General features: G+C 41.4%; 3 protein-coding genes across 7 annotated transcripts in view; all 3 read right to left on the reverse strand.

Annotated features, from left to right (window-relative positions):
* The window catches only part of skap1 (src kinase associated phosphoprotein 1), a 43,750-nt gene that overhangs the window by 15,985 nt on the left and 7,498 nt on the right, over positions 1-20,267 (reverse strand). The window contains exons 1-5 of one of the 5 annotated variants that reach the window (XM_084670699.1): positions 17,619-17,712; positions 14,747-14,831; positions 4,729-4,834; positions 4,239-4,264; positions 3,995-4,102 (exon numbers count right to left, since the gene is read on the reverse strand). In XM_084670699.1, coding sequence (XP_084526825.1) covers positions 3,995-4,102; positions 4,239-4,264; positions 4,729-4,834; positions 14,747-14,831; positions 17,619-17,696 — 403 coding nt within the window. In that variant the 5' untranslated portion in view covers positions 17,697-17,712. Of the gene's footprint in view, positions 1-3,994; positions 4,103-4,238; positions 4,265-4,728; positions 4,835-5,713; positions 5,967-6,016; positions 6,143-14,746; positions 14,832-17,618; positions 17,723-20,267 lie in introns of those variants that run through there. The other 4 variants (XM_084670703.1, XM_084670701.1, XM_084670704.1 and 1 more) reach the window with 4 other exon arrangements.
* Positions 10,706-13,591, reverse strand: hoxb1b (homeobox B1b). The gene is made up of 2 exons (XM_084670707.1): positions 11,699-13,591; positions 10,706-11,374 (listed from the first exon to the last, which is right to left on the reverse strand). The coding sequence occupies exons 1-2, from the start codon at positions 12,297-12,299 to the stop codon at positions 11,037-11,039; spliced, it is 939 nt and encodes a 312-aa protein (XP_084526833.1). The 5' UTR covers positions 12,300-13,591; the 3' UTR covers positions 10,706-11,036.
* LOC146259571 (homeobox protein Hox-B3a-like) lies at positions 13,593-14,721 on the reverse strand. Its single transcript, XM_084670708.1, has 2 exons — positions 14,457-14,721; positions 13,593-14,266 (listed from the first exon to the last, which is right to left on the reverse strand). The coding sequence occupies exons 1-2, from the start codon at positions 14,719-14,721 to the stop codon at positions 13,629-13,631; spliced, it is 903 nt and encodes a 300-aa protein (XP_084526834.1). The 3' UTR covers positions 13,593-13,628.

A 20,267-nucleotide genomic window follows, 5' to 3' on the forward strand; every position in this document is an offset into this window, starting at 1 on the left:
GACTTAATGCAGAATTTTCTTTAATTAAAGAAAGCTATTTTATGAAGATATATGTAAAATGTCAAGATTATATTATATAAAAAGGATGTTGCCATGTTTTGAAATGATATCCATTTGGTTTTATTGTACTTAGTTATTAATAATAAATAGATAAAACAATTTACTAACAAAAAGGAAGTCCTTGTGGCATAATCTTAGATAAACATTACATATATTAATAATTGACAGACATGGCCATTAAAAGTTTAAAAGAAGGCATTGCGGCGACCCTAACACACAACAACGATTAACTAAACGCACTCATTCACACACACACACATGCGCACACACAAACGCACACACTGAAAACAGGTAAGTAGGTTTACACAGGACATCGGACTCATCAATGGTGTCCTTGTTGTAAAAGAGGAAACTTGTACTGAAAATCCCCATATACTTCCACAAGGGCATGTTAATGACCTTAGCGTGCTACGTTACATCAACAATCACACAAAGGTATCCCAGATGTGTTCTGGGCTGTGTACAGGCCGACACATCTCTACTATCTCCATTTATTTCCCTAAGAAATCAGTGGGGGCCACCCGTCTTGGCATCGAAACTTCATTCATCTTCAGAAATGGATTCCAGCGGAGAGCAAAATCAAATTCTCATTTGCAAGGCAGGGGAGAGGGGAGTGAATGCAGGAGGTACCTGGGAACACTAACCTCTGGGTGAACCCGCCGCATCTGATAGTTTTCCTATTTGTCTGTGACAGTGACAGCTTGAGGGGAGATTAGAACCACCCAGTTCAGGCTTCCCACTCTGCATGCTGTCCATGCGCTGTTACAGATGGACATTTTCCCTGCTCCGCTCTCTCTCCCTCCCTCTCTGGGTGTTTTTGGCAGAAAGACTAACGCACGAAGAGAAACGCTCTAATTACGGTAGGTGCCACAATAAAACAAAAGGAGAAGAAACCGGAAACAATGGCCTGAAGACAGAAGATGCCAGATACAACACGGCATAGCCTGTAGTGGGGTTTAGCAGCAAAGTGATGGATGCCCCTCAGTTAAACACATCCAAATCCCTTCTTCAAGCCACCTCTTCTTGCCAGGCGTTGTGAGTGAGTGTGTGTGTGAGAGAGTGTACAAGATTAATAGTGTAAACAGCAATAGAGGGCGCAGAGGGAAAGGCAAGGGGGAGCAAGGAGTGAAAGAAAAGACTATCAGAGTCTGCAGCAGCACAGTAGCCCCGGGGGAATAGGGTGAACTTTTGAACCCTGATGGTGGGGACAGCGCTACACAGAACCAGTTCCAGTTTTGTAAGCGTGCATCTCTCCACTGAGGCACAGAGAGGGAGGGGGGAGGAAGGGAGGGGGGGAGAGAGGGAGGGAGGCGAGGCGAGTGAAGGAGAAACAAGGAAGAGTGGGTCATTAACATGTTCCCTGCATACTGCAAATGAGCACCCGGCATCTGAATGTCATTAAATCTATACACCAATGAACAATGAAAAATGAATCTCATAGACCATTTTCTGATGGATGGATAGATACATATCTCAGACTCCGCCAAAGGAAACTTAGCCAGACTGTCTCTGACAGCAAGGTCATTTACTTCAAGAACTAGGCTTGAGTTCAGACAGGTCTCAGGTTGACCACCCTAGAAAGGTCAAAGGTCAGAAGTTCACTGACTGGACAGACAACAAGGCCACAAACAGGAAAATGAAAAGGACACAAAAAAAAAAAGGGTTTACCAGAATTCCATCACAAATAGCTCTTACTGTACCACACTAATCAGGGTCTGGCCAGCTCCAGCAACACAATTCCATCCGAAATGTGCTGGAATGGATCAACGCTGCCCTTTGTCTGAAAACGTCTATCACAGACAGGAATCTCAGCAGCACTACATCACCTGCTTTCTTAAACCCCGATAAACCCGTCTGCCCATAACCACTAACAATGGTCTCCCATACCACTCACACAGATAGTATCAGTCACAGGGATCAATAAAGAAACACTAATCATTTGGCAACATTTGGGCAACGTTTTTTTATGTTGTAATTAATCTAGTTGTTAGTTTTCCATAGTTTATAGGACATATATTATTCATGTTGTATTCTATTGAATCTAGGTTATTTAACCTTGTGATGAATGTGCTGTGTGCTAAACCAAATGCATTCACACAAGAGAGTTTTTCGGCACCTGGACAAATACAGGAAGTAGATGATCACAGAGCGACACATGTGTGACAACAGAAAAAAACACTGGTCCCAAACGATCGACATCCTGCTGAAATCTGTCATCGTATCCTCTAGCTTGCCAATATCCCAAAACGGCAAACGCTGCCTCCCATTCGACGAAAACAAACACAGTCGACTATGTTTTAGACAGATCGTAAACTTGACCTGCAAGCAGCATGTTAAGACTGCTAGTGCCTCCACCCCCTATCTCTGGCTCCTTCCCTCCACTTCCCAAGTGCTCACAGTGGGAGAGAGGAGGGTGGTGATTGTGGGTGTTGTCATCTAGACTGGGGCTGGGGTGAGGCTGCAGGCTGCAGGCACGGTCAGGTCAACTGTGCGGTCGGCGGGTGAAACTCAGTTCACATTACCATGCAGACACGGAGGGTAACAATGGAGGGTCCATCTGTTCTTGTCACTGATTACAAATCTGGTGTCACCCAGTCCACTGGAGACAACAGGCTACCCCATCCAATGAGAAAGGACTGGGACTTATGTGTTGGCGCACACACCAACCACTCACTCGCCACTGGGTCAGGGGGGGAAAAGGAGTATCCTCCTTTAGTACGTGAAGAAAAGTGTTGTCTTCTTCACTGAACAGGAACTGAACAACTGAAAATGAAGTGATCCAGAGCTGCTATTCTTTTGGTCATCAAGTTAGAATTAACTTGACTTTTTGTTGTCCAAAAAATACATTTTTGATTTATTTCATTAAATTAACAAATATTGTTCTCCCTTTGAAACAGAACACCAAACTAAAATGGACACTATATCAGCTTTAAGCACTTTGTGCTGAACAGACTCTGAACTAGGAACTCTGTCTGCCCATCAGTGACAAATACCATTTATTCAGTTAGAAGCTAATCTCTAAACGAATCAGGACAAGAGGCTTCAGATGGTTGCTTATCTTCAGTGTCATTGCTGCCTTTATTCTGGAGTGGCAATTTGATATTTTGGCAACAGGATTTTACATTTGTAAATGTATCTCCATTGTAGCCAAAATATGTTTTCTCTGAACCACATCTCGAAAGAAAGAAAGAAAGAAAGAAAGAAAGAAAGAAAGAAAGAAAGAAAGAAAGAAAGAAAGAAAGAAAGAAAAAAGAAAGAAAGACAGAAAGAAAGATTAATAAAGAGAGAGAGATGGAATACACATGGCCCCTCAGGTATAGTGTTGTATTTCAAACCCAGTTGGGGAAGGATAGAGGGGTATGGGTAAATCAATCACATAATTTGCCTAAGGATACAGAGCTCTCTCTCCCTTTCTTTTTCTCTCCCTCTCTCCCTCCCTCCCTATCCCTCTCTCTCCCTCTCTCTCTCACCCTCACCCTCCCTCTCCCTGTCTGTCTCTCTCTCTCCTTGTGTGGGCCGAACCAGTAGAAACTGACCGAACACTTCCCACAATGCACAGAAACAAGAACCATGTGCACTCTCTCCACCAGAGAGAGCTCTAGGTCACCTCTGTGTTTTGTGTGAGCAAGTGAACAAGCCCCTCCTACTGCCCCTAACCCTCGCTATACGAACACATCTGCTGCCACAGAACCACCCTGTCGAGAGGGATCTGACACCAATGTCTATGGGTCGACGTCTCTACAGTGACAGGCTCATTCCAGAGACTCTCTCTCGAACCCCCTCAAACAGTGTACTTCCGGATGACGTATCTTAACACTGTGCAGGCGCTTTGAGTTTGGTTAGGACGCACAAACTCCTGCATGCAGACGCATGCACACACACACACACTCACAGACACACACACACAGACAGCTGGAGAACCAGGCCTACTCACACTCTGGAGAGCCGTCGTCCTGGTAGTCGGAGGCCACAGAGAGGTTGTCGGAGCGGCCCAAGCTGGAACTTCGGTTGTCATCTGAACTCTCCTCCTGTAAAGACTCAGCTGGGAGGGCAAGACCACAACATCATGAAAGCCAGAGGGGACGCCTTGGAACTGCACACAGGAACCAGCCCAATGTAGAAGGATTCCAAACGGATTTATTGTTTTGGGTTTTTGAATGATAGAAATTCATACTTACATCTGTAGGGGAACGCCTGAGGGTTTCTGTAACATCAAAGTCAGTGTGAATTAAATGTCATCCACAATAATGTTGCACAAGTTGGATTTGTTAAATACATGCCTTCCTTTCACACTGGTGTCTGCAATTTCTTCAAACAGCTTCCTGTTCCACAGACCTCAGAACCACAACCATGTACACGGTGTTCAATGCAGAGACAGATGCTGATTTCCTGTACATCGTGTACCACCGTGTTGCTTATCCTAACTATGTCATATTTCAAATCAAACTCAATTTATGCCCTTTTGCTATTAGCTAATGCAAAGTGCCTAAAGCTATATTAGAGACATAACCACTACACACAGGTGTTGGTTTAATGGGCATCGTAAAATGAATAAACATACATAACATATATAGACACTGTGCTATATGAAATTTGAATGAATGAACACAATGGTGTTTCCAACTGTCATCTTGCGCATGTCAGTTTGTCCAGAGGGGCCTCCACTACCTGTTGTGGACCACTCTGAAGTTCCTCAGGAGAATCTCTCTTGTTTCTCTGGCATGATTACTGAGCTGCTCATCCTGCAGGATGTTGGACACAAACAGCTCACAATCTGAGGACACAGACAGACAAGACACACGCGTGTTAGAGGATATCATGATGAAAATGTCAAGTCTCTTTGAAGTATCGAAGAGGCCGTATGTCCTTTAAGAAATACAAAAAAGGGCAACATTTTACATTAACTACCATGTACATGTCACTACATAGCAATACCTATAGTAAAAACATAGTAGATACACAGTTATTGTCATGTAATTAAATTACATTGTTAGCGATATAGGTTAGCACAAGAGTGTAACAAGGCTCAGTATGGGGGAGGGGTGAGGTGTAAATTGATGTTGTAAAGTTGAAGGTTATGTTGCAAAAACAACATCAATGTTAACGTTTTTCTGTTTACTTACATGGTAGTTAATGTAACCGTAATGTGTTGCCCAAAATATACACATAATTGACAGTGTATCTGGTAAAGTTGGAACTCCAAGCTTCAAATGTAGTCACAGGAATAACAGAACATGTTTTTCTTAATTTGGCACAAGAAAAACTGGTTGATCACAACTAACTCGTTGTCTTTATTAGCTCATTTGAATGTGACATAACTGACACATGCAAAATATCAAGTGAGCCCACAAAATGCAAATATGGCAAACACCAGTATCCATGTTTGTAGAAACAGCATTTCTATACAGATGAAAGGTGACAGTCTATGTTGGTTTTGTGATATTTTAATGAAGTAAAATCAATTAGGATTATGAATGTAATGTAGTATACTAAAAAATCAAAAGTCATTACCTAGCTTCCTGAATTCTGCATTTAGAAAATATGTTTTCTCAAGGTCCAATCACCCTTTACAAGTAATATTTAGGCCTACATGTTGTTTATTGTACTGTATCGCAACCAATTCCAAAATGACAATGAAGAAGAGTAACATTACCATCCAAAAGCCTCCTAATGTCTTCTGAGACTGTTCCCATTCTGACTTCTACCCTCTAGAGAGTTCCAGAGAAAGTTTTAGTCGTCAGTTAGTCTTTTGTCCAACAAACTTAACATCCACAGTTACATGCGATGCTTCTTGGATCACTTTAACCTAACCCCGGTTGTCATCATGTCACCTCACAGTTCACAAGAACTATCTAGCAGTTAGCACCTGTTATGAAAAAGAACTAGCCTACTTCCCTGCATGCATCTACAGATTTACAAAAATAGGGTGGAGCGAAAAGATGAGAATGCTTCCTACTGTAGCTGGACTGAATGTCGCATCAGTTTATTCAAAGTAGCTTCGGTGTTAAACGTCACGCTATAAGGATACCGGATTGAAATACTTTTATATGGAATGAAACTCTTATAATCACGGGCACATATTTAAGGAATGCCAATTGCGTTAATCTATCTCGAAAACAGAGCTACCGTAATGTTTTTGCTCATGTGTTCACACAATCCACGTGGTGTTTTCATCTGCAAACATCGGCAAAACACAACTATTTGGGGATATTTTAGTTAGCTGAGTGTGACGTTCCATGCAACATATATAATAATAATCTTATGAGATGACGTAGGATCGTCTGTACTCCAAGAAAATGTAATAGGCTAATAATTATAGGCTTACTTGTATACAAACCAGTTTCAAAGCAGACCCATTATTAGGTTATAAGTACATCATATTTTACATTATCTTTTCTTTTAGGGTTCAAATCAGGTTCAGGCGGGCATAAGGACAGGGAAAAGACTGAGACGGCCCATCGGTTCTACCGGTAGGGGGCCGCCGGTTACCGTACTCACTGCCTTGCCCTGAAACTCAACACGCGGTAGCAGGCCAATCTGATACCGTGCAGTCATAAACACTTACCCGATTACTCCATTTAAACATCAATGACTCTTTCAGGCTATAGAGACGTAAAAGGTATATAACATGATATTATCTTAATCTGAGAAAACATCTCTTATTGACCTCCCATTATAGAAATATTACTGGCCTTGGTTTAGAGGATATTTAAAAAATAAAAAAAATAAAAAAAAAATGCAAATGGATGGGGAATCAGTAGTGCGTTCACAGCGCCCCGCATTGACTCGCACCAGTTTAGGCAGTGGTCAGCCTTTTTATCCAAGTTTTTTTTTTTACACCCATATGTTGACAGCAGCTTTCTGTTTCTCATAACACCTACAGTATGACTAAGGTCATATTACAGAGAAGGATTGTACACCGGTCACTCTCCTCACAGGAAGTCCATGAGGTCAAGAGGCGTGAAACTTCAGTGACGCAATTGTCCCTTTGACCTGTCTCACTGTCCCCCCAGCAAAGACCCTGTCAAGGTAGAAAGGAACCCGCCCTCCCTTTCCGCCATAGTCTACCCCACCTGCCTGCTGGGTTAGCACATATGAAAGAGGAGGCCCTTTGTAATCTGGTCGGGATTACACCGCCCAACAATGCAGCACTGAAAGAGCGACAAAAGGGGCTATCAAACACAAGCCTGGACTGCTGAGGGGAACCTGCTATGATCTCCCACTACCAACACAGCCTCCACCACCTGTCATCTCCCCGAGAAATGCCTTCAGCATTCACTCCCTCGGTCTTCTCCCCTCTCATCTTTGCAATCACCCCTTTTTTTTTATCAGTGCATTCCTTCTCATTTGCATTGCAGTGGGAGGGGGAGGGGGAGGGGGAGGTGGGGGGAGGGACAGTGGGGTCTCTCTGATCTGATAGTCAGAAGAGAGAGAGTCAGGAGCAACCTAAGGGCATGGAGAGTGTATTTAGCTTACACACACCCCCCTTCACATACACTTTACACTACAATACCTTCTCAAAATAGGCAGGCAGGGACCGTGGAAGAGCGGTTGTTGAACTGCTATAGCAGTAATGGGTCTGTGCCTGTTTTTCAGCTTGCTCATGGGCAGCGGTGAGCATACAAACAAACCTGACCATTTGCTTTAAAGTGTCTTTCCTTGTCAAACCTTTCACAGACAGTTTAAATGCACAGTTGAATAGACGTTTGACTTGATGCTTAAGAGGCTGCTTTGTGTTGGTCAAGGAGATTAAAAAAGAGGTAGTTTACTTTAAGGATTCCCGAGGAAATCATTGTATGTGCCTTCCTTCTAGTGCTCAGACCTGTTTGGAGGATCAAAAAGGATGATGAATAAAAGACAGCAGGTGCAGTCCACATAACCCTGTTTGGTTTGGGAAATGTAGGATGATGTTGTGAAAATCTAGGTCTAAACCCAGAGAGTGAAATATCATTTCAGAATTTTTTGTAAATCATCAAAAAATTTATATTTTGTATCATTGACCCCAAAATATATATATTTTTTTCGGTTTGCGAGCTGTGTTTCTACAAAGCGATCACCACTATTACAAATGATGTATGCAGGTATGAAACAGATGCATTTTTCACTGTTCCGACACTGTCCCTTGAGGCGGTTTTTAAATGATGAATCTGTGAGGTATTCCCTTGGAACAGCTGGCTCTCATCGTGAGCGGAGGAAAGGAAGAGAGGAGAAAGCAGAGAGCACAGCAGTTCACTGGGGTATTGATAGTGGGGAACAGGGGTCTGGAAGGACGCCAGGAAACTAGCTGCCTCTGATCCTGCATATCGCTGCCTCTCCCTCTGTCCAGTTAATTGGAATACAAAGCAGAGTGAGGTCGATGATAAAGCCGTGGAGGAGGGGGGCTTCGTGTCTCTCTGCCAACACTCAGCCCTCACCGCACGCTGCTGGAAATTGACTGGAGAACCAGCAAGCGAGACTGACACACTGTCACTGGTAAAATGAACTGTCACCTTACATTTTTCAACCTCCTAGCAGCATCGAATTGGCCCCTTTGAACCATGCGCCGTGACACTGATTGAGTTCTGGTTTTCTCCCGGACTCCCGAGTACTAGCCAGCCTCGTTAGAGTAAACATCTCTTGCAGAGACATGTGCAACGTGTGGGGATGTATTCTGTGACAGCATTTTATACGTATGCTACGGAAACCGGTCACGGACGCAGCCCTTTCTCCTCACCACCCCTCATCATTTCATTGTGCTGCTTGGTTACTCTGCTTTTTCTGCTATTCTTGGTTTTCCTTTCCAACACACAGACATAGCGGTTTGACACACACAGAGGATAACTATTAGGGAAGCTATTTGGAAACTAGAGGCAATCCCAGTGAGTATTGAGACGTTAACCCTGGTCCAGCCACTTGTCTCTCCCTGTTACCGTGCTGATAGGGGAGAGAATGGGATGCAGTTGCTGGAGGACAAGGAAGGGTAGGTCTTCAGGTTGGCTGGGGGTCCCAGATTGAATAGAACTTGACTAGGAGGAGGGGGAGGGTTGATGAGACGGTCACCGCCTACACTGGCTGAAAGGAATCCCTGCCATAACAAAGGGAGCGTGAAGGAGCTCTCCTGCCTGTGCCTGTTCACCGTAAGGCCTTGCTGGCCATATCTGAGGCCTTTCTAACCCAAATGTGTAACTGAATTCTATCATCTCTGACCATTGCCTTGTTATTTGTCTGTCTGTCTTTTTGTTTTTTTTCGATATACTCCCATGTGCTAGCCTTCGAGCCCCTAAGCCCCTCCCACATGAATACTGTGTGAAGAGCTTTCTTTGGTCTCTTTGAAACTCGGGGTCCCTGCAGAGTGACATCTGACAGAGGAACTAGTAAGAACAAGGAAGTGAGCCTGGCATTAGACTTGTAAAGGAGCCTGTAACAACTGCTACCAGCATGGGGGACACAAGACACTGATTTGACCTCAGGAAAAAAAAAATCAACAGAGTCCATGGGACAAGCCTGCATCCAGAAGCAAACACCTGTCACCATTTGTTAATGGTTTCCATGCTGTAGCATTATACTATATCCCCAATAGTGTGTGTTATTCTGAGCTTGTGTCACCTTGCTCGTCCCTGAATCCATCACCCCCACCGCCCCACCATTGCCCTACATTCTCCAGTAAGAGGTGCAGTGCCACACGGGCTGCGTGGTGATAAACATCTTCTACCTCCCATGATGCACATCTGTCTCCATGGTGCTAAATCCATCGCTGACTCTGTCACCTCCAGATGGAGAACTTGGTGGGAGATCTGAGGTATTACCCATCAAGATGGCAGGGGATCCCATCTCTGGAATCAAGTCTTACACTTTTACTGATCCTAGATACCTTCTGTTGATTCTCTCACCTTACACTGAATTCACCCTTCCCTTCTGACTTTCTTACCCTTGTACAAGGCTTTTATCATTGTGGGAAAATGTAAAAGACAGGTCATCTACAACCTATAACAGATCTTTCCAAGTTTGTGTCTGAACTTTAGGTGAACCTCAGCTTTGGTGAGAGGGTACTGACAGGACAGTGTGCTGGGTAAGAAACTGTGCAAACTTAACACCCAGAGTAAATATTGAGACTGCCTATCCCAACAGCGGATGATGCAGGGTTGTCAAGCCCTTGCAAACTTTTAGGAAAAGGTGAATCCACAAAAAGGGCATGAAAGGTTAAACTATCAGTTGCACAAAAATGCGTTAGAGGTCAACACACCAATGTAATATGCATAGTGTACAATGAAAGGTCAGGAAAATAGTTTTCTCTACACTAAAATCATAAAAAATCATGTAGGAAAGATGTGTGAGAATCTGTGCTGTGACAGAAAAACTAACAGAATTTGGGTAACAAATCTAGTGTGAAACCAGGCGCCCTGGAGTTTGTTGTCATGTTTGGAACCCCTGGAGATATTTGGAGTTGAAAAGGTCACTTGGACCACTCCAAACCCTGCCCCCTTCACCCAATTGTGAAGTCAAGAATTCCTCATTCCTCAGATTAATTAAAAAATTAAATTGGTGAAACTTCTCAAGTACTCAAGTGCAAAACTAAGACCCAAAGATGCAGTAAAGTGAAACTATTTAATATAATAATACATAAAAGCTTATGCCAAAGATTGATTGGAAAGAAAATGTATATTGGGGTGGTCGGTTATTTTCAACAAATATACAATACAAATAAACATTAGCATGAACAGAACATGTAAAGGCCAATACATTTCCTGTTCCCTAACTGTGCTTTTCACATGTATGTCACATACAATGAATACAATTGGCCAACTGGCCATATAACATTTCAAACCCCTACACATTTTCTTCTGAAAAAGCAAAAAAAAATGATTTGGTGAAATACCCTGTAAATAAATAGTGCAAACAAAACAATGACCCAGGCAATTCAATTAATCGACAGTACAATCGACTATTTACAAATGTCACCCCACTATCAACAAGATAATGTGTAAAACATCAGTTTGTCAAGACGGTTCAGAGTTATTGGTTTTTGAGTTTGGAGGCGAATCAGGTGCAATGGCTTTTAAGACGTTGTCCTCGACTGGTGCATTTAATTCTGCTCTGGTGTTTATTAACGCAGTTCCTGCTTTCTCTCGCTTCTTCTGTTTCATCCTTCGGTTTTGGAACCAAATTTTCACCTGCGTCTCATTGAGTTCGAGAGTTTCTGCTACCTCAACTCGCCGAGCCCTGGTTAGGTATTTGTTGAAGTGGAACTCCTTCTCGAGCTCCGTCAGTTGCTTTGTGGTGAAGTTGGTGCGAATTACATTCTGTTGACCCGAGACTCCATATTCAGATGCGCTCGCTGTAAAAATGAATGAATGTGTGGATGAAAAACTAATGGAATGAAAGCAAATGCGCCTGGTTCAGTGCAAATAAGGACAAAAATTGGATCAAGTAGGCTCAACATCTGGCTCTAACAATGACATATAGCATACATTCGAATACATTACCTGTAGGCTATGAGACAAGGCCTCTGAGCAAAGGTGAAGGTCTTACGCAACAGCAACACAAAAGGCAAGTTAAACATCAAACTATAGCCTATTAAAAGTAAACTATACCCATAATCATAAATCGTTGCTTTGCAATCTGAAATGTAATTGGTTATCTGTCTCAGTGGTAAACAAACCTGTTTTAGGGGGATTCCTCTTCACTTTCATCCAGTCGAAAGTTTTGGAGATTTGCTCTGCGCAAGTTTCCAAATCAATATCATTGTCTTGGGAAGGCAACTTAGAGAAGGTATTTTCCAAATAGTCCTGCTGACCCGACTCCCCACTGCTGTAGTTGAGATACTGGCTCCCCGGAGCAAATCCTTGACCACAAATTCCCTCGGCCAAAGAAGCCATGTTTGTTCCAGTTGCCGAGACAGGAATTCCTGGCAACTGAATGAATCTTTCCTGTTCCTGACTGAGAGCGTATTGGTGATGTCCGTAGTCTAAAGTAGATCCAACTTGCCCACCATACATAGAGTTTCTCGATGTTGCAAACTGAATATCTAGATTGATATGGTGCAACTGAGTCTGGTGGAGAAGATGGCTCGAAGTCTGATGCTGATGTGGTGCCGAGGTACCACCAATTCCCAACCGCCCATCGGCCCAGCTATCACTTGTTGCGCATGAGTTGTTGGATAAAGACGTCATGTATCCATGGTTTAGATTGTGAAGTCCGGACTTGGCATTAAATATGTTAGTTCCCCTGTTACAAATTTGGTAATCTAAGTAGGAGTTCATCTTCTATTGTTTTGGAAGAATTGATGACGACGGGTCAGTCTACGTTAATTGGTATACCCAGTGCCCTACAACCTCAAAGTAGTATGTCAAAGCTGTAAAACTGCCTTCCACGCTCATATCACCTTAGTGTCAGACCACGTGACTTAATTTACGCCAATGAAAATGGACCTACAGCAGTTTGTCAAGACATAGGGTCGTTCATCAAACGTCTAACATTTACATGACAAACGCTTCAATCAAACTCACCCATCTATCTGATAACAAACATCAAGCCACATCTGTTAGGATTCTTAGATAATAATGAAAATGGCTACAAGAGGAATAGCATGAACAAACTAGTAATTAGTTTCAACAACAAAAAATGTCCCATGCCATGGTGAATGTAGAAGCCTGCCCAAATGTTTGGGTTAAAGAAAACCGGCTTCGAATGAGAAATTATCTTAAAAGCAGAGGCCCTGAATATAAAATGTTGGTTGACCCCAAACATTTTCGGGATGTAAATGATCATGTGATAAATTAATATGTCAATATAGCATAGAGTCAATACAGTCTTTTACCTTTATTTGCTGCACTAATTTGGATTTATGTGATCCATCTTTTGCTACTCGAAAATACTGACATCTTGTTCTCCAATTTGCTATGAGGGAACAAAGGACCACCTTTGAGAGACTATTTATAGTGCCTATAAGAAACAAATTGTGTGATTTGTTATATTCAACTATACGGATTTATAGGCTAACGGAGTAAATGCAGATTAAGTCCAATTGTAAATCAGGAGAGTTGTAGACTGGCCTAGGTCTATAAACTTCAAGAGATAAACGGCTGGAAGCAATGGCTGTTATGTAACACTCGATAAAAGCACAATAACCGTAGATCCTAGGTTGTGGCTATAATTCACTAACAAAGCACCGACGACTGTGAAGTGATAAAGAAAGGTATGCCAGAGCTTACGAGCTACCATGAACCCTGAACAATAATCAAAATTAAGGGAGGATTTTAATTATTGCAAATGAACTACACTTGTATTCACAAATAATATAATAGTAAATGATAACACACCAGGTCATAAATTAAAGGTGCCCTACAAAATTAATATGTATACCAATTAAATACGATATACGTAGTATATACGTTGTGGTTATTTGCACGTGCAAAAAGTAGTATTTATCACCCTGCATTTCATTTTGTGATGTTTGATTTCAGTTCATAAAATGCCTTCAAAACTTGATATGTTCTTTCAGTGGATGAAATTGGGTTCAAGCAATGATTTTAATTTCAACAGAAGAATTTGGGTGACGTTGGGCATTGGCTCTACGTCTTACAAAAGTATTACAAATGAGTCAGTTTTGGGGCTTGCATGATTCTATCTTGAGAGAAGTAATGTCCTGTCAAGTATGAAGTGTTTGGATCGCTGAATTCATGCTCATGCCTGGATGTCATTTGCGCAGTGGGACTATTAGAGGAGGCCATGGAGATGTTACACGTCATATCATAAACAGAGACCCCGGGGTCATTATGAGTGGGGAAAATACTAACGTCCCGGTCACTGCTGGGATCATATTTTGAAGCTGCACACATTTGCGGGAACGGCTGGACTTTCGTCGAATTTTGGCTGGCTGGAGCCACCCCTGTTGTGTTTTTTTGAGTCTTTAAAGATGGAGAAGAGATTTTATTATAATCACAACCCATATCAATATAGCCAAGGTTGGAGAGAGTCGGGCTATCCGAGCACATCCCTCTAAACTTTTCATCTTTCTTGTGCTTCATTCTCCGATTTTGAAACCATATTTTAATCTGCCTCTCGTTAAGATTGAGAGAGTTAGCCATCTCCAATCGCCTAGTTATGCACAGGTAACGGTTGTAGTGAAACTCCTTTTCAAGTTCCACCAACTGAGCACTAGTGTATGCAGTGCGCACTCTTTTGGAGGTCGAGGCAGTCGTTGGACTTTTCTCGTCTCTGGAGATGTCTGTCGAGATAAAATAAAATGCATCAAGTTTAAAAAATGTATAGGCTAACACAATGCATAACAAGGGTACCTGGGAATTTGAAGTAGGCCTATATTAGTAAACTCATGTCGCTGCATTGATCTAATTTCCACCACAAAATATCCGTATACATGACAATATTTATAGCTTTTTGCAAAATTGCATACACACCATCTGATAATTTGTTGTTAGATTTCTGGATTGAATGCCTCGACCCTCTCATCCAAGGAAAAATGTTCTCCGTGACATTTGGCTTTGGTGTTTTCCCTTTTAATTTGAACTGCGATTTGATGTTGTCAAATGACTGAAAAACACTATTCAAGTCGTTGTGGTTGCTTTCCAGTTGCGCCAAGGGTTGGTGGGCTTGTGCGTCGTATTCAAGTCCATTGACACCTTGGTAAAGCGTTATGGAGTCGGTGTGTATAGTTCTCTGCATTTCTGAGAAAGGTCTCACTACCTACCGGCACCCCTTTTGACCTTCTGATGGAGCATTGGCACCCAGATATCACGTGGTCGTTTCTTTTCAAAGACCTCTTGAATTCTGTCCTGAACGGTAATAGAAAAACACACAAAATAAGGGAGGTGACAGCATGATCCATCTTATGAACTCAATAGCATCATGACATGAATAGCAACCTCTCGACGAGGCGACCACTGGATATGTTGGGTTCTACCCCTCTTTATTTTCCTTCAAACTGAACTATTAAGGGATGATATATAAATAATAATAACAAGCATAAAGAATAAACTAAACATAAGGAAACATGACATGAATTAGCTCCCTCTGTGCGTGCCTCCATATTTTATGTTTTTGCAAATCAGGTTATTGGCAATTGTTGTTAGGCTATGCATTCATGTTTAGAACTTTTAATAGCCTAGTAGGTTAATATATTTAGCATTTACTGTTTTAGTCACAAGGTGTTTATGCAAGGTCTCACTGGGCCTAAGTGAGAAAAAATAAAACGAAATAGATAGAACGCAATCACAAAATCAGAACCAATTCGTCGTCAAAGTCAGACAAAAGCCATGGGTGGCGAGTGCATGAAAAGTAAAGTAAACATTCAATAAAACAAGAATACCATAATCTACTATGGATGTATGTTATTTCCATTTGTACTAACATGCAGCAAAAAACGTTTACATTTATAGCCTATCAAAATTGAAAGGTGCAGCTCGTTTCATCAATGGCAGCGTGCAATCATTCAGTCTTAAATAAAAAGGGATATGGTTCAATTATAACAACTGTTCTGAAGTGAGAACGAATGCTAAGTTGTATAGAGGCATGCAGCTTTATGAACTCTGCTTGAACTGTGCTGGAGTCATAAATCACAAGAGAACAACAACGCGAATTTCTTACCCGTCTTTCCTTAACTGCAAATATGAAGCGCGCCACAATAATATACGATGAAATTTAAATCCATAGCATATTATACAAATAGCTGATGCAATTTGAAAAACAATAAGACATTGTTTTGTAATCCGAGTCCAGCATCCAGTTCATCGGTATAGCCGGTATAGAATGAAGGAAGAGGTTGCGGAATGAAAATTTGGCAGCCTACACGCAACGAACTGCAACAGTGATGTGGAATTCTCGCTGACATTGTCTGTGAAAAGCAAACATGTTGCAGACATATACGGAATTAGCAAATGTGCGGCTGAATAGTAGGCCATTTGAGTAGATGAACGCATGGGGCTTTAGTTGCCAGGATAAACACTTTGAGAATATATTTTTTCATTGTAAAACGTATAGGCTATGCATGGGATCAAGACAGATGCTTTTGATTAGTGCCTTGTTAACACATGAGCCAGACGGTGTGTTTCTTGTAGGCCTACTTTGTGATGGATGGATCCAAGTGTGTTTGAAAAACTTAACAAACACACATTGCTATCACAGTTATCCTTTTTTTAATTGACAAATAATTTTCATCATGGCATATGGCTGCGGTCTGGAGCTTCATGAATCATGCATGACGTCCATGAGATTGTTCAAAAGATTCCTGTTGAGCATCTGTTGAGCGAGAAAGCTGTCTGAAATACAAGGACTTGTGTAAAAAAACATCAGATAATCCTATGCCAGTGTAGGCTATAGGCTCGTGTTCCTTAGTCTCGTTCAAATGTAATTATTAGTCTGAACGCCATAACCTGCAAGTATTCAGGCTATATGAAAGCGATCGTGCAAACGGGAAGGTCTTCAACATCTGTCGTTTGACTGTCCATGTCTTCTCATTGACAAGAGATGAGGAGGATCACGAGGCCGCTTCCTTTAGGATTGCTGCTGGCGGATCGATATCGGTCCGGCGGGGCTTTGATCTCTCATGTTCATCTTTCAATTTGAAAAACTCAATCACTTCGATTCATTCGTTAGAGAAAGCTAGCAGGAGGCTATACTGTAATAGATTACCCCAAGCAGAAGAGGTAATGTTTAACCAAAATGCGAAGTAACACAAAGGAAAACTGTCTTTGATCATCCATCCCTAAATCACATATGTTGTAACAAGTTGAACAGTTGTAATGCCATTATAAAAACACAATGAACACTGGACCTATGGCCTGGACCAGGACCCCCCCCCCCACTCCTTATAACTATAGTTGTACATACTTGTGTTGAAAAGATGGTTGTTGTGTTGTAAAGACCCCATTATTAATTTGAGCAGTTTAACTAAAAGGTTTAATTGACAAGGGCCGGGTTTCCCAGATTCGTTAAGAAGCTCTTAAAGCTAAGAGCTTCTTAGGAACGTTCTAAGAGCGTTCTCGCTCTCCTAAGAAGATCTTAGCGTTAAGAGCTTCTTAACGAATCTGGGAAACCCGACCAAGGTACGTATTGGCTATGAGACCCCTATAGTGAATCCTCTGACAGGCTACCTGGCGACTAAAGAAGAATATTAATACAACCACTTATGGATCTCAAGATGAACAGCTCAATGCCCCCTAGCCTTGAATAAAGGGGTTCAGCATTAAACATCACGCATATATCATTGTACATCAAAACGACTGTCTGATAATGTTGAGGACAGAGGGCAGGGCACTGTATGAAAAATACGTAAATTACATTTGAATATTTCACATTTAATCTTTTTCATATATTGCCCAAAAATAAATAGATATAGGCTATGCTTCTTAAGGCCATAAAGTATCTGAATTTGCCAAATCACTTCCTTGACAACATTTGGTATTTACTTACAATAGCCTTTCTGGTACCTGCATGTTTTCTGATTAATGTCCCACAAGAGGAAAGCTACAGAAGGCCAGACAAATGTGTTTTATGTTCTAAATGGCTTCTACAACACCTTTCACTTACAAGGATGTGTGGTTTGACGATTTGTTAAAACTTACCTCAACTTTGTTTGTCCGCATGCTTTTGGCAGTTGTATGCCCTGTGCACAGTCCTTTAGAAGGGCACGTGGTTCCCATGTCTGAGTTAGACTACAGTTGTCCAGGCTCCGCCTTTAGATGTCCTGTATGCATGGCGACATAATGCAAAGTGCAGAGACGTGAAACTTCAACAATGCAGACATCTCCCCCTTGACTGGGGGATATCCCTCTGACAATTACCTGAAGCTAAATAAGTGCAACATCAGTTGCTCTATAACGTGTAAATTCACATATTAATTCATTATTAATATTATGTAGGCCTACCTTTTTTTCTGTACTGGAACGGGGGCTTTTTTGGTGACATTTATTGTAGTGGTGCAACAAAATATTCAGTACAGTTTATACATACTGAGAGATTAACAGAAAAAGGATTAAATCCATACACAGCAAGATATGACAAATGTATATACTTCAAACGTAAAGAGTGAGTGTTTGTGTGTGTGTGTGTGTGTGTGTGTGTGTGTGTGTGTGTGTGTGTGTGTGTGTGTGTGTGTGTGTGTGTGTGTGTGTGTGTGTGTGTGTGTGAATTAATATGTATGTGTATGTGCGTGTTGTATGTGGCCTGGTCTTGGCTCATTTGGAATCATCATTGACACTTATCGAATCCCGAGTCTAAACTTTAGGCTGCTCTTTTTCGTGCATCCCAGTGAGCGAACCGAACAGACACTGAGAACCAACTGGACATGCCTCATAGGTTGCGTGTTTAGCGTAGTGAGCACTGTTTTCAAAACAAAGCAAACCCTTTGACTATATAATACAATGGAAAATTTGGGCCTGCATCAATTTGCCAAAATGCTATATTAAGGCCTGTACTATTCCTCAGACACGTTTTTCTGGAGAGGAAAAAAAGCTTATGTGACCAATGAGTTCTTCTAAATGATTGAGCTGTTCCTCGGAGGCGAAGCGTCATCAACTACATAATCCCCAAGACACGAATTTGCGATGCATGTCTGTTCACACAAATTCGGATCTACAGGGTATATATAGATGACATGTATTTGGAAGTAACCAAACAATCCAAACAATTTTATGTGAAATATAAACTAATTGGAAGAAGAAGAAAAATCACCAAACAACTGGTTTAAAAAGCCGTTTGATCACCTTGAATCTGAAACGTAGTTTGGCTACAGCCAAAGGTGAAAGTCAAATGTAAGGATACTTCAGTTGGCTACTTAAATTGGACAGAGTGTCTGCAATTGAAACACACGATTGAATTCGAATATCAATATGACTTGAATATGATTTGACTTAACATTTTAAAATGTATATGTGGATTTATAAAGCAAATTATAATGTTCATGTCAACATTCCTTTCACCTCTTTAGAAACACCAACTTCTCTTCAAAGAGAGTTGCTGTTATTGGAACATATGTGCCGTTTCGTTATTCTCAAAAAACTAATCCAGTAGTCTAGGTCCATATGTCTGATTAATTTCTTCATTGGACAACAGTTGATGAACTGCGCTGAGTGTCACAGGGCATTTTAATATTTGTTAGACGCTGTGCCCTGAGTCTGACCCCGTCCTCAAAGCCTCACACACATTAACGATATCTGACTTGTTAGATGATAATGAGTAATGTACTTCCTCAAAAACAGGGACCTCAGGACAGGGGCCTATTCCCTGCATGGGGCTTCGAAAATGCTGGCTATAGCCCAATATAGAAACCCTATAGAAACTTAAAATGGTCTATAGTATGCTATTCACTTAAAGTGGCCCAGTTTTTGAACAATTAATAAATGGATATGTGTCTTTATACAGGCATACATTTGCTTTATAACGTGTAATGAACGGCCGAGTTAAAGCAAAAGCCATAAATCGGCACTGGCCTAAAGCGCACTCTGCTGGTGTCAGGAGTGCGTTACAGTAGGCTTGTCATTCTACTGACAATATTAAATTTAGCCTATTTATATTCTTCCAAATATTCTTGTTCAACGCTGCTTAGATCACTTACAATTGTTTTGCCACATATCGCTCAATTATCATTGAATATGTAGGCTAACGAAGAGGCGTCCATAATGTGATGCCCATTTCTTTACAAAATTATTTCTTACATATAGGCTTTACGTATACCTTATCAACCGTTATATACCGTATAATTTATGTCCTTATATACCATTAATATCTGAATTTTTCTATGACATATGTGCTTCAAATAAGAGACATATTTTCCTCTCTTTTCACTTTGAGCACAGACTTCTGAATAAGAGCCTCGAGCCCGAGTCTGCGTCTTTGCTTTGGCTGCATCTGTGGCACCCGTCTACTGACCTCGCGATGATCCCCGTAGCCATGAATTATTGATGAGATCCGGCACTGATTACCACTATCAATATGCAATAGTCATTACCCTGGTTAAATGGCTACTTGATAGTTATGAATATATGGAACTGTTTCAACCCAATGCAAAAATATTGCAATTTAGCCCATTGAAGCTTCCCTCTTGGATTAAAATGTTTAAGATACCCTAAAAAATGGGCTACAGTTTTGAAAAAGGTCTGTAATTTCGCATAATATGGTAGGCGTTTTTTACATTAGTGTAGACTAGGCCTATATGTCGTGATGTTATGTTACAATATCCAAAACTAAAACACTATTTAGAGTGCCAGATTATA

Source organism: Hypomesus nipponensis, chromosome 13, assembly GCF_054491055.1.
Source record: "Hypomesus nipponensis isolate SF chromosome 13, ASM5449105v1, whole genome shotgun sequence".
NCBI lineage: Eukaryota > Metazoa > Chordata > Actinopteri > Osmeriformes > Osmeridae > Hypomesus > Hypomesus nipponensis.